The sequence below is a fragment of the Schistocerca americana genome, chromosome 2 (genome assembly GCF_021461395.2).
Source record: "Schistocerca americana isolate TAMUIC-IGC-003095 chromosome 2, iqSchAmer2.1, whole genome shotgun sequence".
NCBI lineage: Eukaryota > Metazoa > Arthropoda > Insecta > Orthoptera > Acrididae > Schistocerca > Schistocerca americana.
This window is the reverse complement of record NC_060120.1, coordinates 1,028,388,726-1,028,412,357: the sequence shown is the minus strand read 5'-3', so window position 1 is coordinate 1,028,412,357 and position 23,632 is coordinate 1,028,388,726. Positions and strand designations below refer to the sequence as shown.

Here is a 23,632-nt window from a genome sequence, read left to right as displayed (position 1 = left end):
TTGGGTGTTGTGGTTTTGGTTTTCATTTCGTAGTTGTAGGTGTTGTCGTTTTGGTATCAATAGTTATGGTTGGCCTATATAGGTCAAGGGAAATGACCAATTCCAATTTTTGTAGTGTTAGTTGTAGGCATTGGTGTTTCGGTACCGTCAGCTGTGGTTCAGCTATATAGGTCAAGGGAAATGTCCAATTCCAATTTTCGTAGATTTTGCTGTAGGTTTGTGGTGTTTTTGTAATGTCAGATGTGGTTGACCTTTATAGGTCAAGGGAAGTGTCCGATTCCTGTAGATTTTTTTGTAAATGTTTTTGTTTTGTTTTAATTTTGTGTGTTATGGGATCGTGGTGTGTTATTTTACTTTTATATTTAGCTTGTCCCCACCCAAAAGTCCCCAATTTCCCGCGGTTGTCCCGTTAGTTTGGAAGGAGATGCTATTGTCATCATGTATTTTCGTGTTTGCTGCTGTGTGTATGTAGTGACATCATAGGCGCCATATTGGAGACGCTTAGAATAGCCATTTCCGCCATACTGATTACGTCATGGGTAACAAGCAGACGGGTAGAATCGGAAACTTCCGTAATATGTTTGCGGATATGTGTTCCCAAACATAGTGTTAATACGTGAAAAATTGATATGTTAAGAGCACACTTTGATGTTATATCGTGTAAGTTACGGCATGCTTGGAGAGTTTATTGCTGTTGCAGTTCGTAAATCAATTGCTTAACAAATGTATTTCTCAAATTTTCGGACAAGTGTTTATCAAATGATGTACCATTATTTCTCTCGATTGCAATTTTTTGTAGTTATGCTAAAGCGATGTACTTACCACTGGTATAAACAAATTATTATTATTATTAGTTGATGAACATTTACCAGTATGTGCAGAATCTTGAACATACAGGATTATATTAATTACATCGCGAGGCATTAAAGCAGTCTTCCAGCACAGCGAATGGAACAGCAATTGCTCAACACTTCGTAATAGTTCGCAGAGGATTGTTGTAGATGTAGAAAACTACTTAATTTTTTAGCTGGTCAAAGATAGTTCTAAAATTACATAGCCTACTCCTTCAGAAATTAGCAGATAGTTTAGGTCCGGGCCCTTCCTCTCTAAACAGCCAACATCTCCCAATAAAAGCATTGGAAAACAAATCCCACAGCTGCTAAACATAGCATTTCTTTTTTCTTGGCCGACATTTACCAAGTAACAGCGTTCGAAATACTTGTTAATACGTTTCATAAATTTCTCGCGTGTCGTAACGTCGACCACAGCAACGGTTTGTGGCAGCAACATACCGAGTTTGCGATAGAGGCATCGATATATCGATGCTGTGTAAGTCTTGTAGTCGTTTCTCGTATCGGGGTTTCCCCGTAGTCGATCTTGGGTTGCTGCGCATCGTCGCTAGCTTGAAGGTTCCGATGAAAGTCCGCAGAGTACCAACACTGTAATGTGAACCGCGAAATTTCACATGCATGAAAGTCTGCAATAAGGTAATAGCCGTTTATTAATGGCATTGAAAACAATTACTTTCTTTCATGTGGTATATTATGGGTTTGCTGTAGGACAAATAGTTAGTTGCATTGCAACTTTAGATATTAAATTACAGCCAAGTACATTTCAATTCTCTACATGCCGCAGTGTTGCTTAGCCTGTTAGGTACTGACACAATAGAAATCTGTTGTACTTTACCGGTACTGTAACACGGGTTTAAAGGTAGTTATTGGTGCGCGTGTTGCGGAGTAAGACGGTAGTGAACTGTATGTGAGTGGTGTTACGAGTGAAGTGTTGCACTATGTCTGTCAAAAGCGTCAGTGCTCTTCATTTCGCTGCAGCTAGTGGTGAGTTGGAGAAGCTTGTGCATTTGATTCGAAAAGGTGGAAATATTGATGTCGAAGACGATTGTAAGGTAAGGCCGCTACACGTCGCGGTTTTCTGGGGCCATGTTCATATTGTTAAAGAACTTGTCAAATATGGATGCGATGTAAACGCTGGATCTATAGGTGTGACATACCATTCTCAGATAGAATCTAATGTGACACCTTTGCACATCGCTGCCGAGACAAATCATCTCGTAATCATATGCGCACTGATTGATGCGGGAGCTAAAGTTAATAGTGCGACATCTCTAGGTGCCACACCGCTTCACGTAGCTGCTGCCGAAGGCGGAGCGAGTGTAGTCAGTAGACTTATAAGAGCTGGCGCAGATATAGATGCCTGTGACGCACAGAAAATGACGCCCCTGTTCCTTGCTATAAAATCTGATCAGACAGACAGTGCATTGTTGTTGCTCCAGTCAGGAGCGCAGTTCGACGTTGCGGGTCCAAACTGTTTAACGCCACTGCACCTGGCTTGCAGACGTGGGAATGTTGTAGTAGTGACGAATCTGCTAGATAGAGGAGCGAAAATTAATGCAAAGTCTTTCACAGGCCAAACGCCACTGCATGTGTCGGTTATCAGGAAACATTTCCTAGTGACACACATCTTGGTAAAACGCGGCGCAGACGTTAACATCAAGACTAACGACGGTTACAGTGCACTACATGTGGCAATAAAATGCGACCGATCGATCAATGTGATTAAACAGCTTATTAAGGATGGGGCGGATGTGAATGAGAGAGCGACAGACGGAAGTAGTCCCATGCATTCCGCAGTCGAAAACCGCTCTCCAGATATAGTTCGAGCTCTGCTTCAGGGCAAGCCTGATGTTAATGTGTGTGACAAAAACGGGAGAACGCCTCTGCATACGGCTGCTGTAAACGGTGATTTGGAGATAGTGCAGTTACTGGTCACTCACGGAGCACTCGTTAACTGCACCGATGCTAGGAACAGCACCCCACTTCATTTTGCCGCTGCCTGTGGACATGTTGCCGTTGTTGAGTTCCTCACGAAGAAAGGGGCAAACGTAAATGCTGCTGACGAAGCCAAGTGGACACCTATACATTTCGTCGCCGAAACTGGCGTTCCGCTGACCGACTCCGAAGATAACGACATACATTCCAGAGTGGACGTAATGAAATCTCTTGTTGCCAGCGGAGCTCTAGTAAATGCTCGAAATGAAAAGGATGAGTTGCCAGTACATATAGCGGTCAAGTCAGGCAATGTTACCATTACAAAACGTCTGCTTGACAGTGGAGCTTACATAGACGTCAACATTCCATTCGGATCCGGTAAGAGCCTATCGCTTAAAGATTATACCATCATGCGGCTCAACTTGCCTCTCATCGTTGTCTTAAACGTAACGGAGAAATTATTTCCTGCTATCAAAGCAGGGAGTGTTGACCGTGTGAAAAGCTGTGTGGACAATGGGGCAGTCCTAAACTGTAGAAGTGTCAAGTTTGGAACACCACTTATCCACGCTATCTGTGAAGGACACATTCGCATCGTCAATTTTCTTCTTGATAATGGAGCTGCTGTAAATATGATTCATGGAAAAACTCTGTTGGCACCGTTGCATTACGCAGCGAAATTGGGCTATTACAAAATTGTATGTGCCCTGCTTTCACACGGAGCGTCCTATGACATCAAAAGTGAGAGCAAAGAAACTCCCTTGTCCTTTGCTGACAATGGAGCTCATCGCCACACCGTCAAGCTATTGCAGTCTGTTACTGATTTCTTTCAAGCATTCAAGAAAGGTAAAACTGGACACTTGAAAGAATTGCAGTCTTTGAAAGAAAAGAAGACTATGGAATTTGCAGCAATTACCAACTGCCGCAATGAAGAAGGAGACACCCTGGTGCAAGTAGCAATTAAAAATCAACATAAGGAAATAGCAACTGAAGTTGTCAGATTGCTTAAGAAAAACTAAGACCAATATTTTCTCAAAGTTTTGAATTGTTTTGTGTGACATACCCTAATTGTCAATATAATAAATATTTTTGTGTGTTAATACAGATGTTTTCAGAAGTGATTCAAGGTGAATACTTCCAGTACTGTATCGGTGTTAACATTAGAAAGTCAGGGACTAATTGAAGTTATATGGCTGTATAAAGTGTTTAACATATCGTAATGTTTATTGATTTTTTCATGTGTGTAACATCAGGACAGAGACATAACTAGTAAATGGCAAATTAAATGGGTACTTGCTACAACAACTTGGAACATCATTTTTATATTTCTTGTTATTTTTTTGTTTTTCAATGGTAATATATGACTTCAGTACATCAGGATTAAATTTTCTACTGAATACTCTCCCTTACATTTTGGATGCTTATCATATTTCCTAAGCATTGCTTATACATTGGCATATTATTATGGGTCACAAATTCTTGCAGCAGCTTTTTGCTAAAGTAAAAAGATTTGTGAAAGTTTCTATAAACTCCTGTTGACATCTACCAACTGAATACAGAATATCAGTACACTTTGCTGCCTCAGCAAGTGAAAGCTACTTTCTCAAAGCAATATGATGAGCCACAATTACCACCTACAGCTTGTTGACAGTTAGGGCATTTACGTTAAACTGTGGATGTAATAACATTCCAAACACACACATTTCCTTCTCAGAATTGAGGTATGAAGAAAATATATTTCAGTAGGTTTTGTACTACCGTAAGAGCTGCAGTAAGGGCAGTGAGATCATAGCTATGGAAGATAATTATGTTTACCTTTTTATTGTTATACCACATCACTTTATTTGCTACTTTTTTTTCAAAGTAGGTCTTGTTTGACCAAAATTGTTAACTTAAACATGTCCTTTCCTAATTCCATCTGGTAGAACATTGAAGATAATAAGTTCCTGTAATATTATTCTGGTATTTTTGAAATTGGTTCAATTTTTAGTCACTGCAATATGTGTTATGTAATATTATTCAATTCATTGGTAGGTTTCCCATTTACAGAGTTGATATAATTCAAACTGTTATTATGACATTTAATTCATAATTAGTTTTTGATACTGCTGGCTGTATTTTTATATTTATATCCACAGATATTTAGCTAAATATTTCCTTTGTAATTTCTCTACAGGCAATCATTTAAAAAGTTGTACCCAGAGGTATACAGGATCTATTTTCAAGTGTGAACATGTACAACTGAGTTTGCTTGTGTTTTACAGGTCAACTGATATTGTGCCCATAAAGTAAAATTAATTGGCATTTTTAATAGTATGTTCTCATGTCTTCTACATCATTAGAGCGTAAACTATTTTTGTATTGGTTGTTTGGTGGTAAAATTAATTAGCATTTTTAATAGTACGTTCTCTTGTCTTCTACATCATTAGGGTGTACATTACTTTTTTTTGTACTGGTTGTTTGGCACTGATTTTTTCACATGGTGTTTATGTTTTCAAAACTACATCATAGGTGTGTTTGTTGCAGTATTTGTTATTTTTGCCCATATTTTGTAAAACCTTGCTTTTATATTGCATATCAGGAAAAATTTGTATGTTTTATAGAGTTTTGTCCATAGTTCACAGTGACTCAGGTCTGGTAATATTTTGTATTTACTGTTCAGTTACTGTTGATATTTATAACTACATGTAAAAAGAACACTACAGTGTGTAAAGATGTAAGAAAATCTGATTCATGGATTATTTCATAGTAGTCATTCCATTTCTTAATATGAAATTGGTGATAGAATCAGGATTTGTATAAAACTTTTTGTAATAAAGCTGAAGGTTCATAATGAAACATTTTTACATACCATAATTAGCTGAAAAATTTCCATAGTCTGTACCATCCTTTGTTCAGTTGATAATTTCGCATCACAATGTTTATTGCAAATATGGCCTTTGTGAGGTGTAGGGTTAATTCATTAACAGAGAGATATGAAGTGCTTCCAGTTTTGCATTAATGAATTGAAATCATCATCATACACTGCTGTTACAAGAAATAAATTAGAAGAAAGTGCAAAAATACAACTTTTTAAATGCACTAATACACTGAGTCTCCTACAGTCTGGTACAAGGGTTCGTACTCTTTGACCAGAAGCACTATGCTGATGTACTAGATATAGTTCTGATGAAACTGATATTCCTGTACTTCCACTCAAATTATTTAAGTAATTTCCATTGTCCTTGGCTGATCGTCGCAGACAACAGGGAATCTTGGCATGTTACACGGAACATAAAGTTTTGCTGAGGTAGAAGTAATATCTTTATTATCACACGAGATGTTATAGGCCTATACAAATATTTCATTGAAACTTTGGTGCCTCATCAGTAAATACAGTTGTGTGCCAACATAGTGGTATATAAAAACAACATATGTTTAAAGACAGTAAGTACAAGCACACGTAAGCATATTACAATATAAAAACTAAATATGTGTTACATTTCTTCCTCTTTCTTAAATTTTTCCATGCTGTTTCTTTTCGATTACATTTTTAGTCTATTTATAAAAAGTAACAGATGCCTCCATTTAAAAAGAGAGCAAAGACAGAGATTATTATGCATAAAAACAAAGAAAGAAACAAAAAGTTATTATCTGCTAATTGTCTTTCTAATTTATAAAATCTTCCACACTGGAATAACATTAACCTTTTCAATGTTCTGTGGTTTGCAGTCCTTGAACTTTGACCTTATTTTATTTGGTAACCTTCAAAACCATGTAATACGGGGTATTTTCAAACAAGGTAAGTCTATGACAGGGTAACATGTTTGATCAATGGCTGGCTTCATATGTGTAAAAAAATTTCATTCGAAATGATTAATGTATTAAGCAAGGCTTACAGATAAAGGTTTGCATGGCTATTATGTGTTTCCATCATAGCTCTGATGATTTTTGTCTGTAGCTTGAACACTCTTGAGGTGGTTTGCTTTACCAACACCCCAAAAAATTATATCTTACGACTGATATAAGAACCTTCGAGTTGTGGTGCATATTACAGCAGTCCTTGTAACAAACTTTCTTCAGAGTTGTCTGGAGGAAATACTAATAAAATAGCATTACAGTGTTATGTTAAAACTCCATTACATTTCTGAACCCAGAAATCATGAAAAAGAATAAACCATGTAAGTATTCGATAAATAGAAATATTCGTAGTTCTTGCTCATCATCTATGCATGGCCTTTGTAGCTTCCATTTGTCTGAAATTCATGTCATGAGTAATAGAAAAACCAAGTTAACAGTATTGTGATTATTTGGCTTTTTAGGACTCCTGAACTGTATCATATTACAGGTGATCAAGGGCTAGAAAATACAAGAAAAGGCTTTGTTTTATATGTTGCATTATCTGTTGTACCTACACACAACTGTTTTTCATCCACACAAAAGAACAGCAGAGACTGTACAGTTACGAAGTATGCTTTAGAGAGCCTATTATTATTCTTCAATTTCAAAATCCTCGTGTGGCTTCTGTTTTCTTCACCAGTCCTTTTCCTTCACCCTTCTTCTTTTCAATTCAACTCCTCTGCCAGAAGAAGGAGCCACAGGCACCAAAAACTTGCATACATATACGTTTTATATGTATGTTCTCCTGCCAACTGTTGGTGACTAGATTTTTTTGTATGACAAAGGAGCAACCCAAGAGGACAGTGTCAATTTTCATAATAACCCACAGGAAAGGTGCAGGTGATCATAAATTAGTGTAACATATTGTGCATACACAGGAAATTAAATCCACCATTGTATAACTGCACTATTGATGACAAACTTCTGGAAACAGTATCTACTGTAAAATACCTATGAGTAAGTATCCAGAGTGGCCTTAAGTGGATTGACCACATTAAAACAATAGTAGGAAAAGCAGATACCAGACTTGAGATTCCTAAGAAATGTAACTGAGATTCTTAAGAAATGAAACTCTTCTATGAAGGAAGTGGCTTACAGTGCACTTGTTTGATCAAATCTTGAGTGTAGTCCATCAGTCTGGGATCCCTAGCAGGTAGGACTGATAGAAGAGATAGAAAAGATCCAACAAAGAGGAGCATGTTTCATCACAGGATCATTTAGTCGGTGTGAGAGTGTTGCAGATATGCTCAACAAACTCCAGTGGCAGATATTACAAGAGTGGCATTGTGCATCACTATACTAAAATTTCAAGAGACCACTTTCCATGAGGGGTTGGACAGCTCATTACTTCCCCCCATATACTTCTCGCTAAGTGACTTCATTGAGAAATTAGAGTTAATACAGAGGCTTACCAACAATCATTCTTCTTATCTGCCATTTGTGAGTGGAACAAGGACAGGGGGATCAGTTAGTGGTATTACAAGTACCTTTCCCAGATACCATTATGTGGCTTGCTGAATATGATGTAGTGTAGAAAGGCTGGTTGGCAAAGGTCAGAAGTGACACTGTAGTGGTGGGATCACTTTTAGTAGTTGGAGCTGTCACTTTTTTGGACTAAAGTCAGCTGATAGGTATCCTTGCTTTGAGCAGCTAACAAAGGAACCACCTTCAATCAGGTATCTTAAGTAGTGAAGGGATCAGCATATTTCATCAAAATATAAGATATATTGGAGGTAAAGTTTGTGGACTGCTTAAGGATGTTGACTCTGACATTATTGGTATATTACAACACGATTTAAATAATGTGACAATTCAGAGGTTTCCTTTTTCAGGATGCAGATTTGCTGCCTATTTTTCCCTGTGGAGTTTAGGAGTGACCATGTATGTGTGGAGTGTAGGAGTGACCTTGTATGTGAAAAACAGTGTTCCATTTGAGTCTGCAGACATATTAAAGCACTTCACTGAACAGGCCTCTGAATGTTGTGTAGGAGTAGTTCGATTTAGTGAAACAAAACTTTTAATTAAAAGTTCTGATCCCGTAACACTGATTTCCATTCATTCAAGAGAAAGCTTTTGGTTTACTTTGTATAAATTACCAAAAATGTGGTGATTGTAATATTAATTTTAAATATAATTAGATTTCTTTAAGCCTCAGTAAGGAACAAGAATGGCGGATGTTATAATTCTGGTTATGTCGACAATAAATGTAAAATAGTCACAATCAAGGTGCAGTAGTCCATCATAAACAGTACTGTAAGGTAATTAAAATATTATTAGCAAGAAAAACCTTATGGTATGTAGATAAATAAAAGCTAATTCTTAAGATAACATTAAAGCCATATTGTCAGTCATGAAAGAAGTGACTGGTCAGCAGCAGAAGTTTGATGATATAAAGTCAGTATGTAGTAAAAATGTTTCTGTTACTGATAAATCAGATATATGTACACTGTTTAATAACCACTTTCTGAATATAGCAGGTGAATTTTAACAAATTAGTTTCTAGAAGAAATCATACAGGGTGAGTCAAAAGTAACTGTCCACACTTAGTGTGTGTAATGTATGCATAAATATAATATTAAAATCTTATGAATATAATGGAGGGAAACATTCCACGTAGGAAAAATATATCTAAAAACAAAGATGATGTGACTTACCAAATGAAAGTGCTGGCAGGTCGATAGACACACAAACAAACACAAACATACACACAAAATTCTAGCTTTCGCAACCAACGGTTGCTTCGTCAAGAAAGAGGGAAAGATGAAAGGATGTGGGTTTTAAGGGAGAGGGTAAGTAGTCATTCCAATCCCGGGAGCGGAAAGACTTACCTTGGAGGAAAAAAGGACAGGTATACACCCGCACGCACACACATATCCATCCGCACAGACACAAGCAGACATGTCTTATCTAGCAGAATATTGTAGTTCTGTGCTGCCTTTGTTAGCCCAGCACTTATCCGTATTTGTAATTTTTCCTGTGGGAATGGTCAGTTTTCTGAGTGATTAATGTACTCTGTAGTGAAGCTGCTTTACAAAGAAGGAGAAAATGATAATGTAGACAATTTTAGAACTGTTTCTGCATCATTGTGTTTGTTAAAGTTATTGAAAAGACTTCATATAAAGGGTAATTGATCATTTCAGTTCACATAATTTGCTGTCAAATGAATAGTTTTGTTTTAGAAATGGTTTAACAATTGGAAATCCTAATTTTCTTTTTTCTATGAGGCACTGGGTGGATTAAACTAATAGTTGTGAATACTAGGCATATTCCTTGATTTAACTGAGGTATTTGAGTGTTGATCATAAAATATTACTGCAGAAGTTGGAACGTTATGGAATAAGGGGAGTAGCTCAGAATTGGTTTCTCGTACTTGAAGGTCAGACGACAAAAGGTTGTTCTTCACAGTATTGAGAGTGTCTGTGATGTGGAGTCCATCTGGGACACTGTTAAGTGGGGTGGTGCCTGAGAGATCAGTGCAGGGACCATTACTGATTCTTATATGCCTTCTAATGTGAAAGGAGATTCCAAAATAATTCATTTTCTGTTGACACTAACCTGGTAGCAGTGAAGGATGCTGTGTGCAACTTAGACAATATATCAACCAATGCAGTTCAAGACATAAGTTCATGGCTTGTAGAAATTAAATTGAGTAAGACTCAGTTTTTACAGTTTGTAGCACACAATTCCACTAAACTGTCATTTTGAGTACACAGAATAGGCATATGATTAGTGAGTCTGAACAATTCAAATTCATAGATGTTACAGGTAGAGAGCAAGCCATCACAGAAAACGCACATTCTGGATGTTGTTTGGAAACTTAATGCTGCTATATTCAACATTAGGACAGTGAAGCAAGTGGTAGTCCACCACAAAAGTTAGCTTACTTTGCTTATTTTTACTTACTTGTGACATATGACAAATGGTATTATATTCTGGAGTAGCTCTTTCAATTCTCAAAGGATATTTTTACCTCAGAATGAGCAGTATGTAGTGTAAGATCACAAACCTCCTGTCAAACTCCGTTTTCTTTAATGTCATTTATTGTCAACAGTATGAGCTTATTCCCAAGAATTAATAGCCCTCACTCAGTTAATACTAGGAAGAAATCCAATATACATGTGGATTGCACCATCTTGACTCTTGTGTTGAAAGGCATGCAATAGTTTGCTGCATACATTTTCAAAAAGAGGCCAAAAGAGTGTAAAAATCTCACAGTAATCCTCACACTTTCTAATCTGCTCGTGGATCACTCATTATCCTGGGGAGTTCCTGGAAAAATAATAAAGCTAATTCCTGTACCATATTGATACACTAATATGAACTTCTGGCTTGCTGTCTGTGTAGGATTCACATACATTTTATTTGATTTATTATTACTACTTTTCTGATATTAATTTCATATACTGACTGATTCCATGACCATGGAAATTTGTTGCTCAGTTTGGTCCTGTGAAACTAGATGTGTAAAAAGAAAGGGGGAAACACTTACTGATGAACAGGATGTCAGACTGCATGAGTGCAATGATTTGTCTCAGAAACATTCTCTATTCCTGTTTCAATGAAATTTGTATTGAGAATGACAGAAAGTTATTCTTAAATATTTTTAATGTGCTGTACAAGTATATTCACACTTAGTTCAGCTAGTTTTCCTTTTTATCATGTTATCATCACATCTGAGTCCAGTCTCAGTGGCCAGAGACAGTGGTCATGTTTGTGTGAGCTGTCCTTATGCAGATGTGTGTGTCGTTTTCTACTTCAGCAGAACATCTTTTGGCCAAAAGATCAAATGTTTGGCAGTCTTTTTGTTGTGCCTGTCTGCAACTTGGTATCTCTTCTATATGGCGAGTAGCAATATGTTCTTTTGATAATATTGTTATCATATTGCATTACATAATTCTTTCAGATAGAAATGCATGTTATGTTGAACAATCTTTAGCAGTACTGCACCTATACTGTATCTAAGTATGCATAAAGAATGTTTTGGTTACTGTTAATTGAGTTCTCATTCTTAAGTAAATGTATAGGCCTATTAGGTAATACACATATTTCCCTTCTTGCGAAGTCTGACACGTACATAAGCGTAAACATAGAGCTTCACTTCATCTGAAGAATACACAGTTGTCCATCATCGTTATGCCATTACCTTTCATTACCAGTGAAGACTGACAAAGAATTTCAAGTTCAGTGCATTTAGACTTAAGTCAAAAAGAATTAATAATTTGTGCAGAACATTGAAACTCTAGCACAACAGATGAATGATTTATTATTTCCACACAGTATGAACTGTTTTACATTGAGCAGAAGAGAATATTTCTTATTGTATCATGTGAAAGTGTACTTTTATTCCATGGGAAGAGTTATTGTCAGTATTCTTTAACTAACACAGTGGTTTAATTTTTAATAAGTACAGTGTTTTCCTGACAGTCTACAGTCAGGTCATATTGCTAGGTAAGTATGTTTCTCACAGAAATTTCTGCAGAAAGAAAGAGACAAGTGGGGACAGATCTTCTAAAATGTGTGCATTAAAAGAGTGTATAAGATACGAAATAACTTCAGGCTATGTGCAGATCATATTGGCTTTTGGAACACTGTCTGGAGTGATGAAAAGGCAACATGAATGCACTGTAAATAAACCTACTATAGGCTTCTTGTTTCTGGGCAATGTTTTAGAAAGTTGTCCTATATCCTCATCAATGAACATTTAAAATTAAACTGGAAACATATTTTTTGTACATCTACTGAATTACTGCCATCATTGCCTGTATTGCAATGAATTTTCATTATTTTTTCACACTCTAGTAATGATGTTCTTTAGTGAACTAAGTGGTGCCATGGGAAACAGTGACAGTGTTCTCCAGTACTTCCAGAAGAGACCTGTGCTGCTTTCATAATACTCTAAACAAACAGTGAGATGGTCCCTTCGCTTTCTTTGAGGAGTCCATTGGAAAATCAATCATCTTTAGAGTTAACTTATTCTCAAATGAGAATTTTTAATATTTTAGACTGACGTGTATGTTGTTTAATGCCTAACACTTCACTGATGTCAGTGGCTGCTACTGTTTGTATATAATGGTTTACCACAGCATTTAACAGGTTTTTGCTGTTGCTATCAACATAAGTTATACAGATGGTAGAAGGTTCTAAACTGGCATGAGTATTTGCAAATAAGGAAATGAAATGAACTTTTCGAACAGTATGAAGTGTTGAATAAGCAATAAATATTAATCATGTCTATGTAAACTGCTTATGTTTTGTAATTATTGCCTGCTGCATCAATATTTGTGCCACTCAGCAGAGTAACCATGAAAGACACTTTGCAGAAAAATGTGTGGTGAGTACTAATGAAACAGTGTTTACATCCCTATCATGAACTAAAATATGCAATCAGTGGAGCCGAAGGACATTGAACCCCTGAGTGCAGTTCTGTCAGTGGTGTTAGAACAAGTGTAAGGTGATTCAAGAGAAAACACCCATCAACTTGACTGAAACACACACTTGAAGAATAGGTGTACACTGTGGAAAACATTTACTTAGTAGACTGTAAACAGCTTTCTAGCTGCATAAGGCATCCTCCATAGTTACATAACTTTACACTGCACCTATTTCAATACCGATTGTATTGACATGTACCTAATAACATATTTCTAACGGCAAAGACACTTTTCAATTAACATATGGCACACAGGCTAAATTTTGTTACACTGTTCGTAATTGGTGGACACATACTCTTAAGAACAACATGAACAGAAACAGTATGTTTACATTGAAATTAATAGATCAGTCACATTTCTTTTACAGTGTAGAAATTTATTTGTTTCAACCAGGATTCCACTGCTTTTCTGAGATTATTAATTTTCAACTGCTGCATCCCATTGATAATTTATTAAAGAAAAGTTTTCCTACATGCCCTTGATTTAATGAGAGTGGTTCAGTGATTTTGCATCAAGTTCATTCCAATTGATCCTGGCCTGCAGAAGGTGTGAAGTATGGGACCTTCAATATATCTTCTTTCAGCCAAAGAAAAATGCTCTGGCCCTGGCAAATTACCCCACATTATTATATCATAGCGTAGGTGCATGTGGAAAAAGGCATTGCACTGTATGCAGAAAGTTGCTGTTTTCACTGAAATTGGTTTTTAATTTTCTAATGAGGCGCAACACACTAAATAGTTTTAAGCATTTTTGGAAGGTGACCATTAACAGCTGTCAAGTAATGTATAAAATGCATGTTTGACCATAAGTTCCTTTTATTTCAAACCCAAGTATTGACTGGTTTCAGTCATGGACCATCTTCACAGATAAGGTTTAAAATGCTTTAAGCCACAACGTTGCATATCAATATGTAGGACTGTTAGAAGCAAACATACTAATATCAAGTATACACAGAGCAGTACTGAAGAGAAGATCAGGCTCTTCCCATCAGTACTGCTCTATGTAGGTGTGGAATTAGCATGTTTACTTCTAGAAGTCCTGTGTTGTATATTGATATTCATGACATGCTCTCCACATTATTTAAGTAATGAAAAATGTAATGTTGTGGCTTAAACCATTTTAACCCTTATTCATGAATATGGTCCATGACTGAAACCAGCTGATTTTTGGTGGGTTTAAAATAAAAGCAGCTGATGGCCAAACATGCATTTTATACACTAAATAGTTTGTACCATAAGTTATCTGAGCGAGTATTTCAGATCAGTTTGATGTCAAGGTGGATTTCAGTAATTTCTCTGAGCCCTGGCCATAATGGTCACCAGCTGTACCTTTTAGTGAGAATACTATACTCTCAATTTTGCTGGTGTTTATTGTTTATTTTCTTGAAACCAGTGAAATGCCTTTTCCATGATAAATTTGTTCCATAACATTTGTGGCATCATGAAAAGTTGTCATAAGTATTGTCAGCATGCATTACTGCTTTGGAAGATAGTGGGACAGGATTAATGCAAGAAAGGGGAGCAAGACGTCGAACCTAGATCTCAGTTCTCTCAATGGATGAAGTTGTAGTATGTGCACTGAGTTTCACAGAAATAACTTTGAACGGTTACTGTGGAGTTAATTTGTTGTTATATTTTAATGTATAAATTAAATTTTCATTTCTGATTGCTAGTTCATTGCTGTATCTCAAATTGATTGCTATATCTCTAATCAGATCAATTACCTTGTATATATGCATAACAGGTAGATGTGTTGCTGTTTTATTTATTTTACTCTTTGTAGAGTTGCTTGTGTTCTGTCCAGTCATATCCCAATGAACTAATAGGAGTGGAAGAAATGGGATTCACTACTGGCACGAATTTTTGAGTTCCAGCTTTTGCATCAAAACTAACAGGCCAGTAGTGTACTATCAAAAAAGTAGATGAATCAGAAATAAATGCTGTAAAAGGTTTTATTGTTTTAATGGTTTCACTTGTGGCCCAATATGACTATCCTAAGTGTCCCCCCACCCCTCCATCAGAGATGAGTTTAAGTGGTAGGGGGAGGTAAAAATGTACCCCAGAAGAGGTACTTCTGCGGTTTTATGGTTATATCCCTTAATGGACTCACAGTATCGAAAATATGGTCCTATTAAAAATAGTAGAGTATTAAATATTGCATTGAAGGAGACCAGACTCATATTTTTTTGGACTACCTGCTGCAATACTATTGCTCATCAGAGTCCAGTCAAGACTGTTTAAACTACAGTTCTTTAATAAGTGTTATTTAAACTTTTATTAAACATAGTACAGTAGCACTCCATTGTAGTAGTCTTGTTTTTAGTAAGTACAATAATACAATATAATATTAAAATTATAGGATATATAAGAAGATTATATTAAAATGGTTTCATATGGAACGTGATGAAATCTATTCTAGTGGTATGAAGATTGAGGCAGGATAAGAAATAGAATTCTTGAAACGCTTTAGTGATTATTTTATTTCATAGCCACACAATTGTAGTCAAAGATATGAAGATGAAAAGAGAAAAAAAGTAGGTAGGTACCCAAATTTCACAGCGGTCGATGTCTGACTGTCATTGGACCACATGGCTCCTCAAAGTCTGTAATATCCGATTCAGAATCCATTGCCTATCACTCGGCTCCTCCCCATATATGCCCCGTCGGAGGCAGTTAGTGTAGGAGTTTCCCTTGCACAAATCAATGAATACTTGATCCTAGTCTTCTGATACCCACAACTTGGACACCCCTTGTTGTTTTTGCAGAAAATTGTGGAACTGGTAACTTGGAGATAGGAATGGGGGCAATACCCAACTTTGAAGCCTGCCATCCCCAGAAGAGCAACTCCATCTGGTGTACTAACCATATATGTAAAAAATGGGGCAAATAAAAGTAGCTCAGAGAACAGAGTTCCAGAGTACAAAGGAGCTAGCAAAGAAAAGGAAATATAGTAATAGCCTGACCATAGCAGATGTTGAAAGAGCACCGTTCATCTCTTGGGGCATTCAGGGCCTGATCAGCAAGGTGCTGCAGGCAGATCGAAGCTGGACTGCTGGAATTGCTGCAGCCTTATCAGAAATGTTCTGCTGCAGTTCTTGAAGACTAGGGTTGCTGCAATGCACCCCACACAATGGAATCACACACTGACAGATCAGATGACCTGGGTGGCTAGCTATGGCTGTGATCAGACTGACGCTGCTAGCATCTCTGTCAGGCATGAAGATGTGTAAATATGCCCAACGGTTTGGATGGCTGTATGGGCAGTTGCTCCATCCTGTTGGATGTAACTGTAGGACTTTTCCTCCTCCGTTACGCTGGCACAAATTCACATCCAATCCTATCAACTCATCCAGGCCACTTTTATTTGCCCCACCCTGTACTTGTAGGTAGTTCAGTATTGGCAGGTTGCTTCAAATGATAGTGACTGGGGTGCCACGTTGAATATGGATTTCTCGAGCTGTTGGGAAAATGGGTAGAATTGCAGTTTATCTGAAGTATCTCCTGCGCTACCTCCATAACGGTTGTTAAAAATCGTAGACCAGCTTCAGCTTGAGTGTGATGCTTGAAGAAAGATTTGATTTCTTCTAGAAGATATTTTTGACCAAAAGCTTAATCATCTTCTTCTTGCCCTGCGCCCTGCTTGTGAAGAGTGCTGAAGTTGTGTCACGTTCACTTATGGCGTGGAGAAATATGAGTAGCCTTCCGATTTCTGTCAGTTTGAAGCTGTTTCGGACCAAACACTTTGATAGGGTTGTTACTCTTCCAGGTTTTGAGAAATATATGTTTGCTGATGGTGTGGCTAGGGCATTCAGCATGATGAGAAGATCCGTATCCACGTCAACTGCCACAACCTTCTCATGCTCCTGTGGTACCTCAAGGACCATGGCAACAATCAAGTGGTCTGCATCTTTATCAGCTAGATTTACTGAGAAGTCTTCATCTTCAACCCTCTCAATAACCATGCTAATGTGACACCCTTTATTTCTGTCGTTGGAAAGAAATTGCTCCTGAGTCATGGTTACAACCATTAGCAAAGATGACCTCAAGAATAGTATATCTTTTGCTTCGGCATTCTTCCACACAACCAGGTGGAGAGAAAAGGTTGTGGTGCTAACAGCAATTCACCTGTGGACATTCAGTCTCAGCTGTTTGGAAATGCTGCAGCAGCTACATTTTTCTTCCTAGTGTAAGATTTATGAAGGAGACATGAAGTTTTACGGTTCTCACATATCTTAAACAGAGCATCCTTTCCAATATGTCTCTTCTTACGGCACAGCTACAAAGTTCTGACACCTACAAAGTTCTGATTCCTCTTGCTTTCAGAGTCACTGCCTCACAGTCACTTTTCACACACAGGACACACATAAGTCATTTGTACATATGCTTGTGTGCAGCCTGCAACAAAATTAATTGTTAGTAAAAAAATTTAATTAAGTAACATATTACAATATTTATTAGGTACAGTACTAGTATTATGTTGTGCTATAGTAGTATGTTTTACCCTTTACCTAATTTCAGTATGAAACAGGCTAAAAAAAAAAATCCCCACTCTTCCTCACAACCCACGAAATCAATGTGAGTTGACCAAACTTTAAGATGCGAGTTATACGGAAAGAAGGCCCAAAAAATTCACTTTGGTCTCATCAAACGCAGAATTTATTCATCGATAACTTTTGTATGAATCACTTTATTGATAGATTCGGCTTAGTTGGTATTACCAAAAAGCATACGTTAAAACGAAAATTTTTCATAAATATGTAAAATTTGTCCAACTGTGATGAGCACTATTACTGCAACGAATGGGTCAAAAATGTGCGTCTGGTCTCTTTCAATGCAGAATTTTTTGCCCTACAACTTTTAACAGAATCATGTTTTCTATATTGTGTGTCCTTCACGAAATACAATCGTAAAAATACGCCTTTTGGGGGTACATTTTTACCCCACATCAGTTACACACAGCTCCGATGGGGGGAGGGGGGGGGGGGGCTAGGATAGTGTTATTGGACCACAAATGAAGCCATTAATAAAACCTTTTGTAGCAAAGGTTTGGATTTTAAACCTACTGGCCTATAAGAGTAGAAGGAAAATCTGGAAGGGCCTTCTTTCCACAAGGCAGTGGCATTTACACCTGAAAAGGGTACTTCAAATACATTGCGAACGCTGCACAAATTAAGAGTTGTGATGCATTGCACTTCTATTTTAACTGCAATATAGACGTCCCGCTTAGTTAAATGCTCATTTAATACGGAAATACAAACATGACGTATGTTTATTATATTCTTAGCTGCTTCACTTGCAGGATTCGTATCTTCGTTATCCATGTCCATCTAGTACAGTACAGTTTTAGCATGTAAAGACAGCATATTATAAAATTTTCAGTTTTCTTGTCCATCAGAGAACGCCTCCTGTTGCCTACTTTTTTCGAACGTGATGTATCTATTTTCTAGCCTCTAGAATGAGATGGTCGACAGGTTGGAATGTACACCATAAAGAAGGGAAAGCAGAAAGGTGGATGGAGTGTATAGAAGGTCTATACAAGAGGGGTGTACTTGAGGGCAATATTATGGAAGTGGAAGAGGATGTAGACGAAGATGAAATGGGAGATATGATACTGCCTGAAGAATTTGACAGAGCACTGAAAGACCTAAGTCGAAACAAGGCCCCGGGAGTAGACAACATTCCATTAGAATTACTGACGGCCTTGGGAGAGCCAGCCATGACAAAACTCTACCATCTAGTGAGCAAGACGTATGAGACAGGCAAAATACCCTCAGACTTCTAGAAGAATATAATAATCCCAATCCCAAAGAAAGCAGGTATTAAAAGGTCTGAAAATTACCGAACTATCAGTTTAATAAGACACGGCTGCAAAATATTAACACAAATTCTTTACAGACGAACGGAGAAACTGGTAGAAGCCGACCTCGGGGAAGATCAGTGCAGCAACCGGAATACCGTAGTAGCGTGCAAAACAAAAACGCTACGAACTTATAGTAAACTAAATAAACTCTGTCCGAACAGCTCTCGGAAGGCCCAAATGGTTATGACTGACCGCCGTGTCATCCTCAGCCCAGAGGCGTCACTGGTTGCAGATAGCGAGGGGCGTGTGGTCAGCACACTGCTCTCCCGGCCGTTTTCAGTTTCCGTGTCCAGAGGCACTACTTTTCAATTAAGTAGCGCCTCAAATTGCTTCGTAAGGGCTGAGTCCACCCCACTTGCCAACAGCGGTCAACAGACCGGACGGTCACCCATCCAAGCGCTAGGCACAAGCCTGTCGGCGCTTATGTTCGGTTATGTGGCAGGACGCCCGTTGGCACCAATTTAGGCACCAACCTAAAAATTAACCAGATTTACGAAAAGCCGTTGGCTTTAGCAAAATTTTAGAACAAAATGGGCAGCCGTTTTAAGAACCACACCTAAATCTCACAGATTTGATCACGAGTCTATCAATAAATACGGTTGTTGTTGTTGTTGTTGTTGTGGTGGTGGCCTTCAGTCCAGAGACTGGTTTGATGCAGCTCTCCATGCTACTCTATCCAGTGCAAACTTCTTCATCTCCAAGTGATTACTGCAACCTACATCCTTCTGAATCTGCTTAGTGTATTCATCTCTTGGTCTCCCTCTACGATTTTTACCCTCCACGGTGCCCTCCAATGCTAAATTTGTGATCCCTTGATGCCTCAAAACATGTCCTACCAACCGATCCCTTCTTCTAGTCAAGTTGTCCCACAAATTCCACTTTTCCCCAATTCTGTTCAGTACTTCCTCATTCGTTACGTGATCTACCCATCTAATATTCAGCATTCTTCTGTAGCACCACATTGCGAGAGCTTCTATTCTCTTCTTGTCTAGACTATTTGTCGTCCATGTTTCCCTTCCATATACGGCTACCCTCCACACAAATAATTTCAGAAAAAAACTTCCTAACACTTATATCTAAAATTTCTCTTCTTCAGAAACGCTTTTCTTGCCATAGCCAGTCTACATTTCATATCCTCTCTATTTCGACAATCATGGGTTATTTTGCTCCCCAAATAGCAAAACTCATCTACTACTTTGTCTCATTTCCTAATCTAATTCCCTCAGAATCACTTGATTTATTTAGAATACATTCCATTATCCTCGTTTTGCTGTTGTTGATGTTCATCTTATATCCTCCTTTCAAGACACTGTCCATTCCGTTCAACTGATCTTCCAGGTCCTTTGCTGTCTCTGACAGAAGTACAATGTCGTCGGCAAACTTCAAAGTTTTTATTTCTTCTCCGTGGGTTTTAATTCCTACTCCATATATTTCTTTTGTTTCCTTTACTGCTTGCACAATATACAGATTGAATAACATCAGACATAGGCTACAACCCTGTCTCACTCCTTTCCCAACCACTGCTTCCCATTCATGCTCTCGACTCTTATAACTGCCATCTGGTTTCTGTACAAATTGTAAATAGACTTTCGCTCCATGTATTTGACCCCTGCCACCTTCAGAATTTGAAAGAGAGTATTCCAGTCAAAACTGTCATTGGGTATGGTACCGTGCAGTACCATACCCAGAAAACTTTTACGTCGATTTTATTTTAAAATCGCTTGCCCGGTGTGGGCGGATCATTGCGATATTGTAGTGTCTATCTTATAACACAAGGACTGCAATATCGCCGTGATAATGCCATAGGGCAACAAGAAAATGGTTTTCTCGTTTTAAGGAGGATGGTTTTGACACTAGCGACTCTCCACGTTCAGGAACAACTTCGGGCTTTGATGAAGACCGTTTAAACGCATCTATCCACAATGATCCACGTCAGCTTACTTGAGAACTGGCAAATGTTATGAACTGTGATCATTGCACCATTTTGCGACATTTGCATCCAATGCAAATGGTTCAAAAATCGGGTGTATGCGTACCGCACGCTCTAAGCCAGAATAACAAAAATCAGCGGGTGGCCATATGTGCATCCGCTGCTTGCTGGTCATCAGATAGCTCATGAACAACATCGAGCATTCCTGTCCTGTATCTTTACTAGCGACGAGAAATAATGGCTTCCTGCTAACATAGGGAAAAGAAAGGAATGGTTTAGTCCAAACAAAGCAGCAACTCCCGTAAAAAGACCTGCACGCATCCACAGAAGATAAAATATGTACATGATTAGGCCCTAGTGCCAGTCAGTTATATTTCACGTTTTAGCGAACCGAAGGCAGGTGGTTCATTTTCATGCTAGATACTAATGTTCGAAGATAGGTTCTCTTTCTGGTAGAAAAGTTAGCGTGCAGCCACTCATGGATGAAAAACTGAAACTGCGGATAGCGAAGCAGAAGTGCAGGGTGAGTCACCTAACGTTACCGCTGGATATTTTTCGTAAACCACATCAAATACTGACGAATCGATTCCACAGACCGAACGTGAGGAGAGGGGCTAGTGTAATTGGTTAATACAAACCCTAAAAACATGCACGGAAGTATGTTTTTTAACACAAACCTACGTTTTTTAAAATGGAACCCCGTTAGTTTTGTTAGCACATCTGAACATATAAACAAATACGTAATCAGTGCCGTTTGTTGCATTGTAAAATGTTAATTACATCCGGAGATATTGTAACCTAAAGTTGACGCTCGAGTACCACTCCACCGCTGTTCGATCGTGTGTATCGGAGAACACCGAATTACGTAGGGATCCAAAGGGAACGGTGATGGACCTTAGGTACAGAAAAGACTGGAACAGCACATTACGTCCACATGCTAACACTTTCTTATTGGTCTTTTTCACTGGCGCACATGTACATCACCATGAGGGGTGAGGTACACGTACACACGTGGTTTCCGTTTTCAATTAAGGAGTGGAGTAGAGTGTGTCCCGACATGTCAGGCCAATAAATGTTCAATGTGGTGGCCATCATTTGCTGCACACAATTGCAATCTCTGGCGTAATGAAGGTCATACACGCCACAGTACATCTGGCGTAATGTCGCCGCAGGCTGCCACAATACGTTGTTTCATATCCTCTGGGGTTGTAGGCACATCACGGTACACATTCTCCTTTAACGTACCCCACAGAAAGAAGTCCAGAGGTGTAAGATCAGGAGAACTGGCTGGCCAATTTATGCGTCCTCCACGTCCTATGAAACGCCCGTCGAACGTGTACCTCACCCCTCATGGTAATGTACATGTGCGTCAGTGAAAAAGACCAATAAAAAGGTGTTAGCATGTCGACGTGATGTGCTGTTCCAGTCTCTTCTGTACCTAAGGTCCATCACCGTTCCCTTTGGATCCCTACGTAATTCGGTGTTCTCCGATACACACGATCGAACAGCGGTGGAGTGGTACTCGAGCGTCAACTTTAGGTTACAATATCTCCGGATGTAATTAACATTTTACAATGCAACAAACGGCACTGATTACGTATTTGTTTATATGTTCAGATGTGCTAACAAAACTAACGGGGTTCCATTTTAAAAAACGTAGGTTTGTGTTAAAAAACATACTTCCGTGCATGTTTTTAGGGTTTGTATTAACCAATTACACTAGCCCCTCTCCTCACGTTCGGTCTGTGGAATCGATTCGTCAGTATTTGATGTGGTTTACGAAAAATATCCAGCGGTAACGTTAGGTGACTCACCCTGTACTTCTGCTTCGCTATCCGCAGTTTCAGTTTTTCATCCATGAGTGGCTGCACGCTAACTTTTCTACCAGAAAGAGAACCTATCTTCGAACATTAGTATCTAGCATGAAAATGAACCACCTGCCTTCGGTTCGCTAAAACGTGAAATATAACTGACTGGCACTAGGGCCTAATCATGTACATATTTTATCTTCTGTGGATGCGTGCAGGTCTTTTTACGGGAGTTGCTGCTTTGTTTGGACTAAACCATTCCTTTCTTTTCCCTATGTTAGCAGGAAGCCATTATTTCTCGTCGCTAGTAAAGATACAGGACAGGAATGCTCGATGTTGTTCATGAGCTATCTGATGACCAGCAAGCAGCGGATGCACATATGGCCACCCGCTGAATTTTGTTACTCTGGCTTAGAGCGTGCGGTACCCATACACCCGATTTTTGAACCATTTGCATTGGATGCAATAAACTTTTATTTTGGAGTTCTCTTTTACATTGATGACTACGACAATGTCAATTACGTTGAGTCACTCATTTAGCAGTCAGACGTTTGAAGTTGTTTTGTAATGGGAGGAAAGTAATTACTATTCCACGCCAAAAGCGGTTTAATCGGAAGAAAACAGAAGGAACAATGCTCCTGTTTTTGTCTTTGGGCGCACCAATGCCGCCTAGACTGTATGTCAATGGAACCGCAACAACGTTCGTTTAAGACTGAAATGTTCCAAAGTGCCGAGCAGCAAAAGGTTAAATTTGTGTGTTGTACTTTTAAATTTTTATTATAATATTCCTATTACAATATCGTTTTTAAGTTGTGCATAGATAATGCTGTATGTAATAAAATCGCTCGGCCACAAGTTCCATCCGCGTCCTTTTCGTATTTGTTGTAACAGTACAATGAAAGGGATAGATTGCTGCTCACCGTAAAGATGACACCTTGAGTA

At 38.4% G+C, this 23,632-nt stretch overlaps 1 protein-coding gene across 1 annotated transcript; it reads left to right on the top strand.

The window, feature by feature from the left end:
• The first annotated feature begins 1,663 nt into the window (after positions 1-1,663).
• Positions 1,664-5,529, top strand: LOC124595475 (ankyrin-1-like). Its single transcript, XM_047134231.1, has one exon. The coding sequence runs from the start codon at positions 1,790-1,792 to the stop codon at positions 3,800-3,802; it is 2,013 nt and encodes a 670-aa protein (XP_046990187.1). The 5' UTR covers positions 1,664-1,789; the 3' UTR covers positions 3,803-5,529.
• The last annotated feature ends 18,103 nt before the right edge of the window (positions 5,530-23,632 follow it).

What these genes read in the sequence shown, in the direction of transcription:
- LOC124595475 (XM_047134231.1), top strand. Translation starts at nt 1,790, where the DNA reads ATGTCTGTCAAAAGCGTCAGTGCTCTTCATTTCGCTGCAGCTAGTGGT.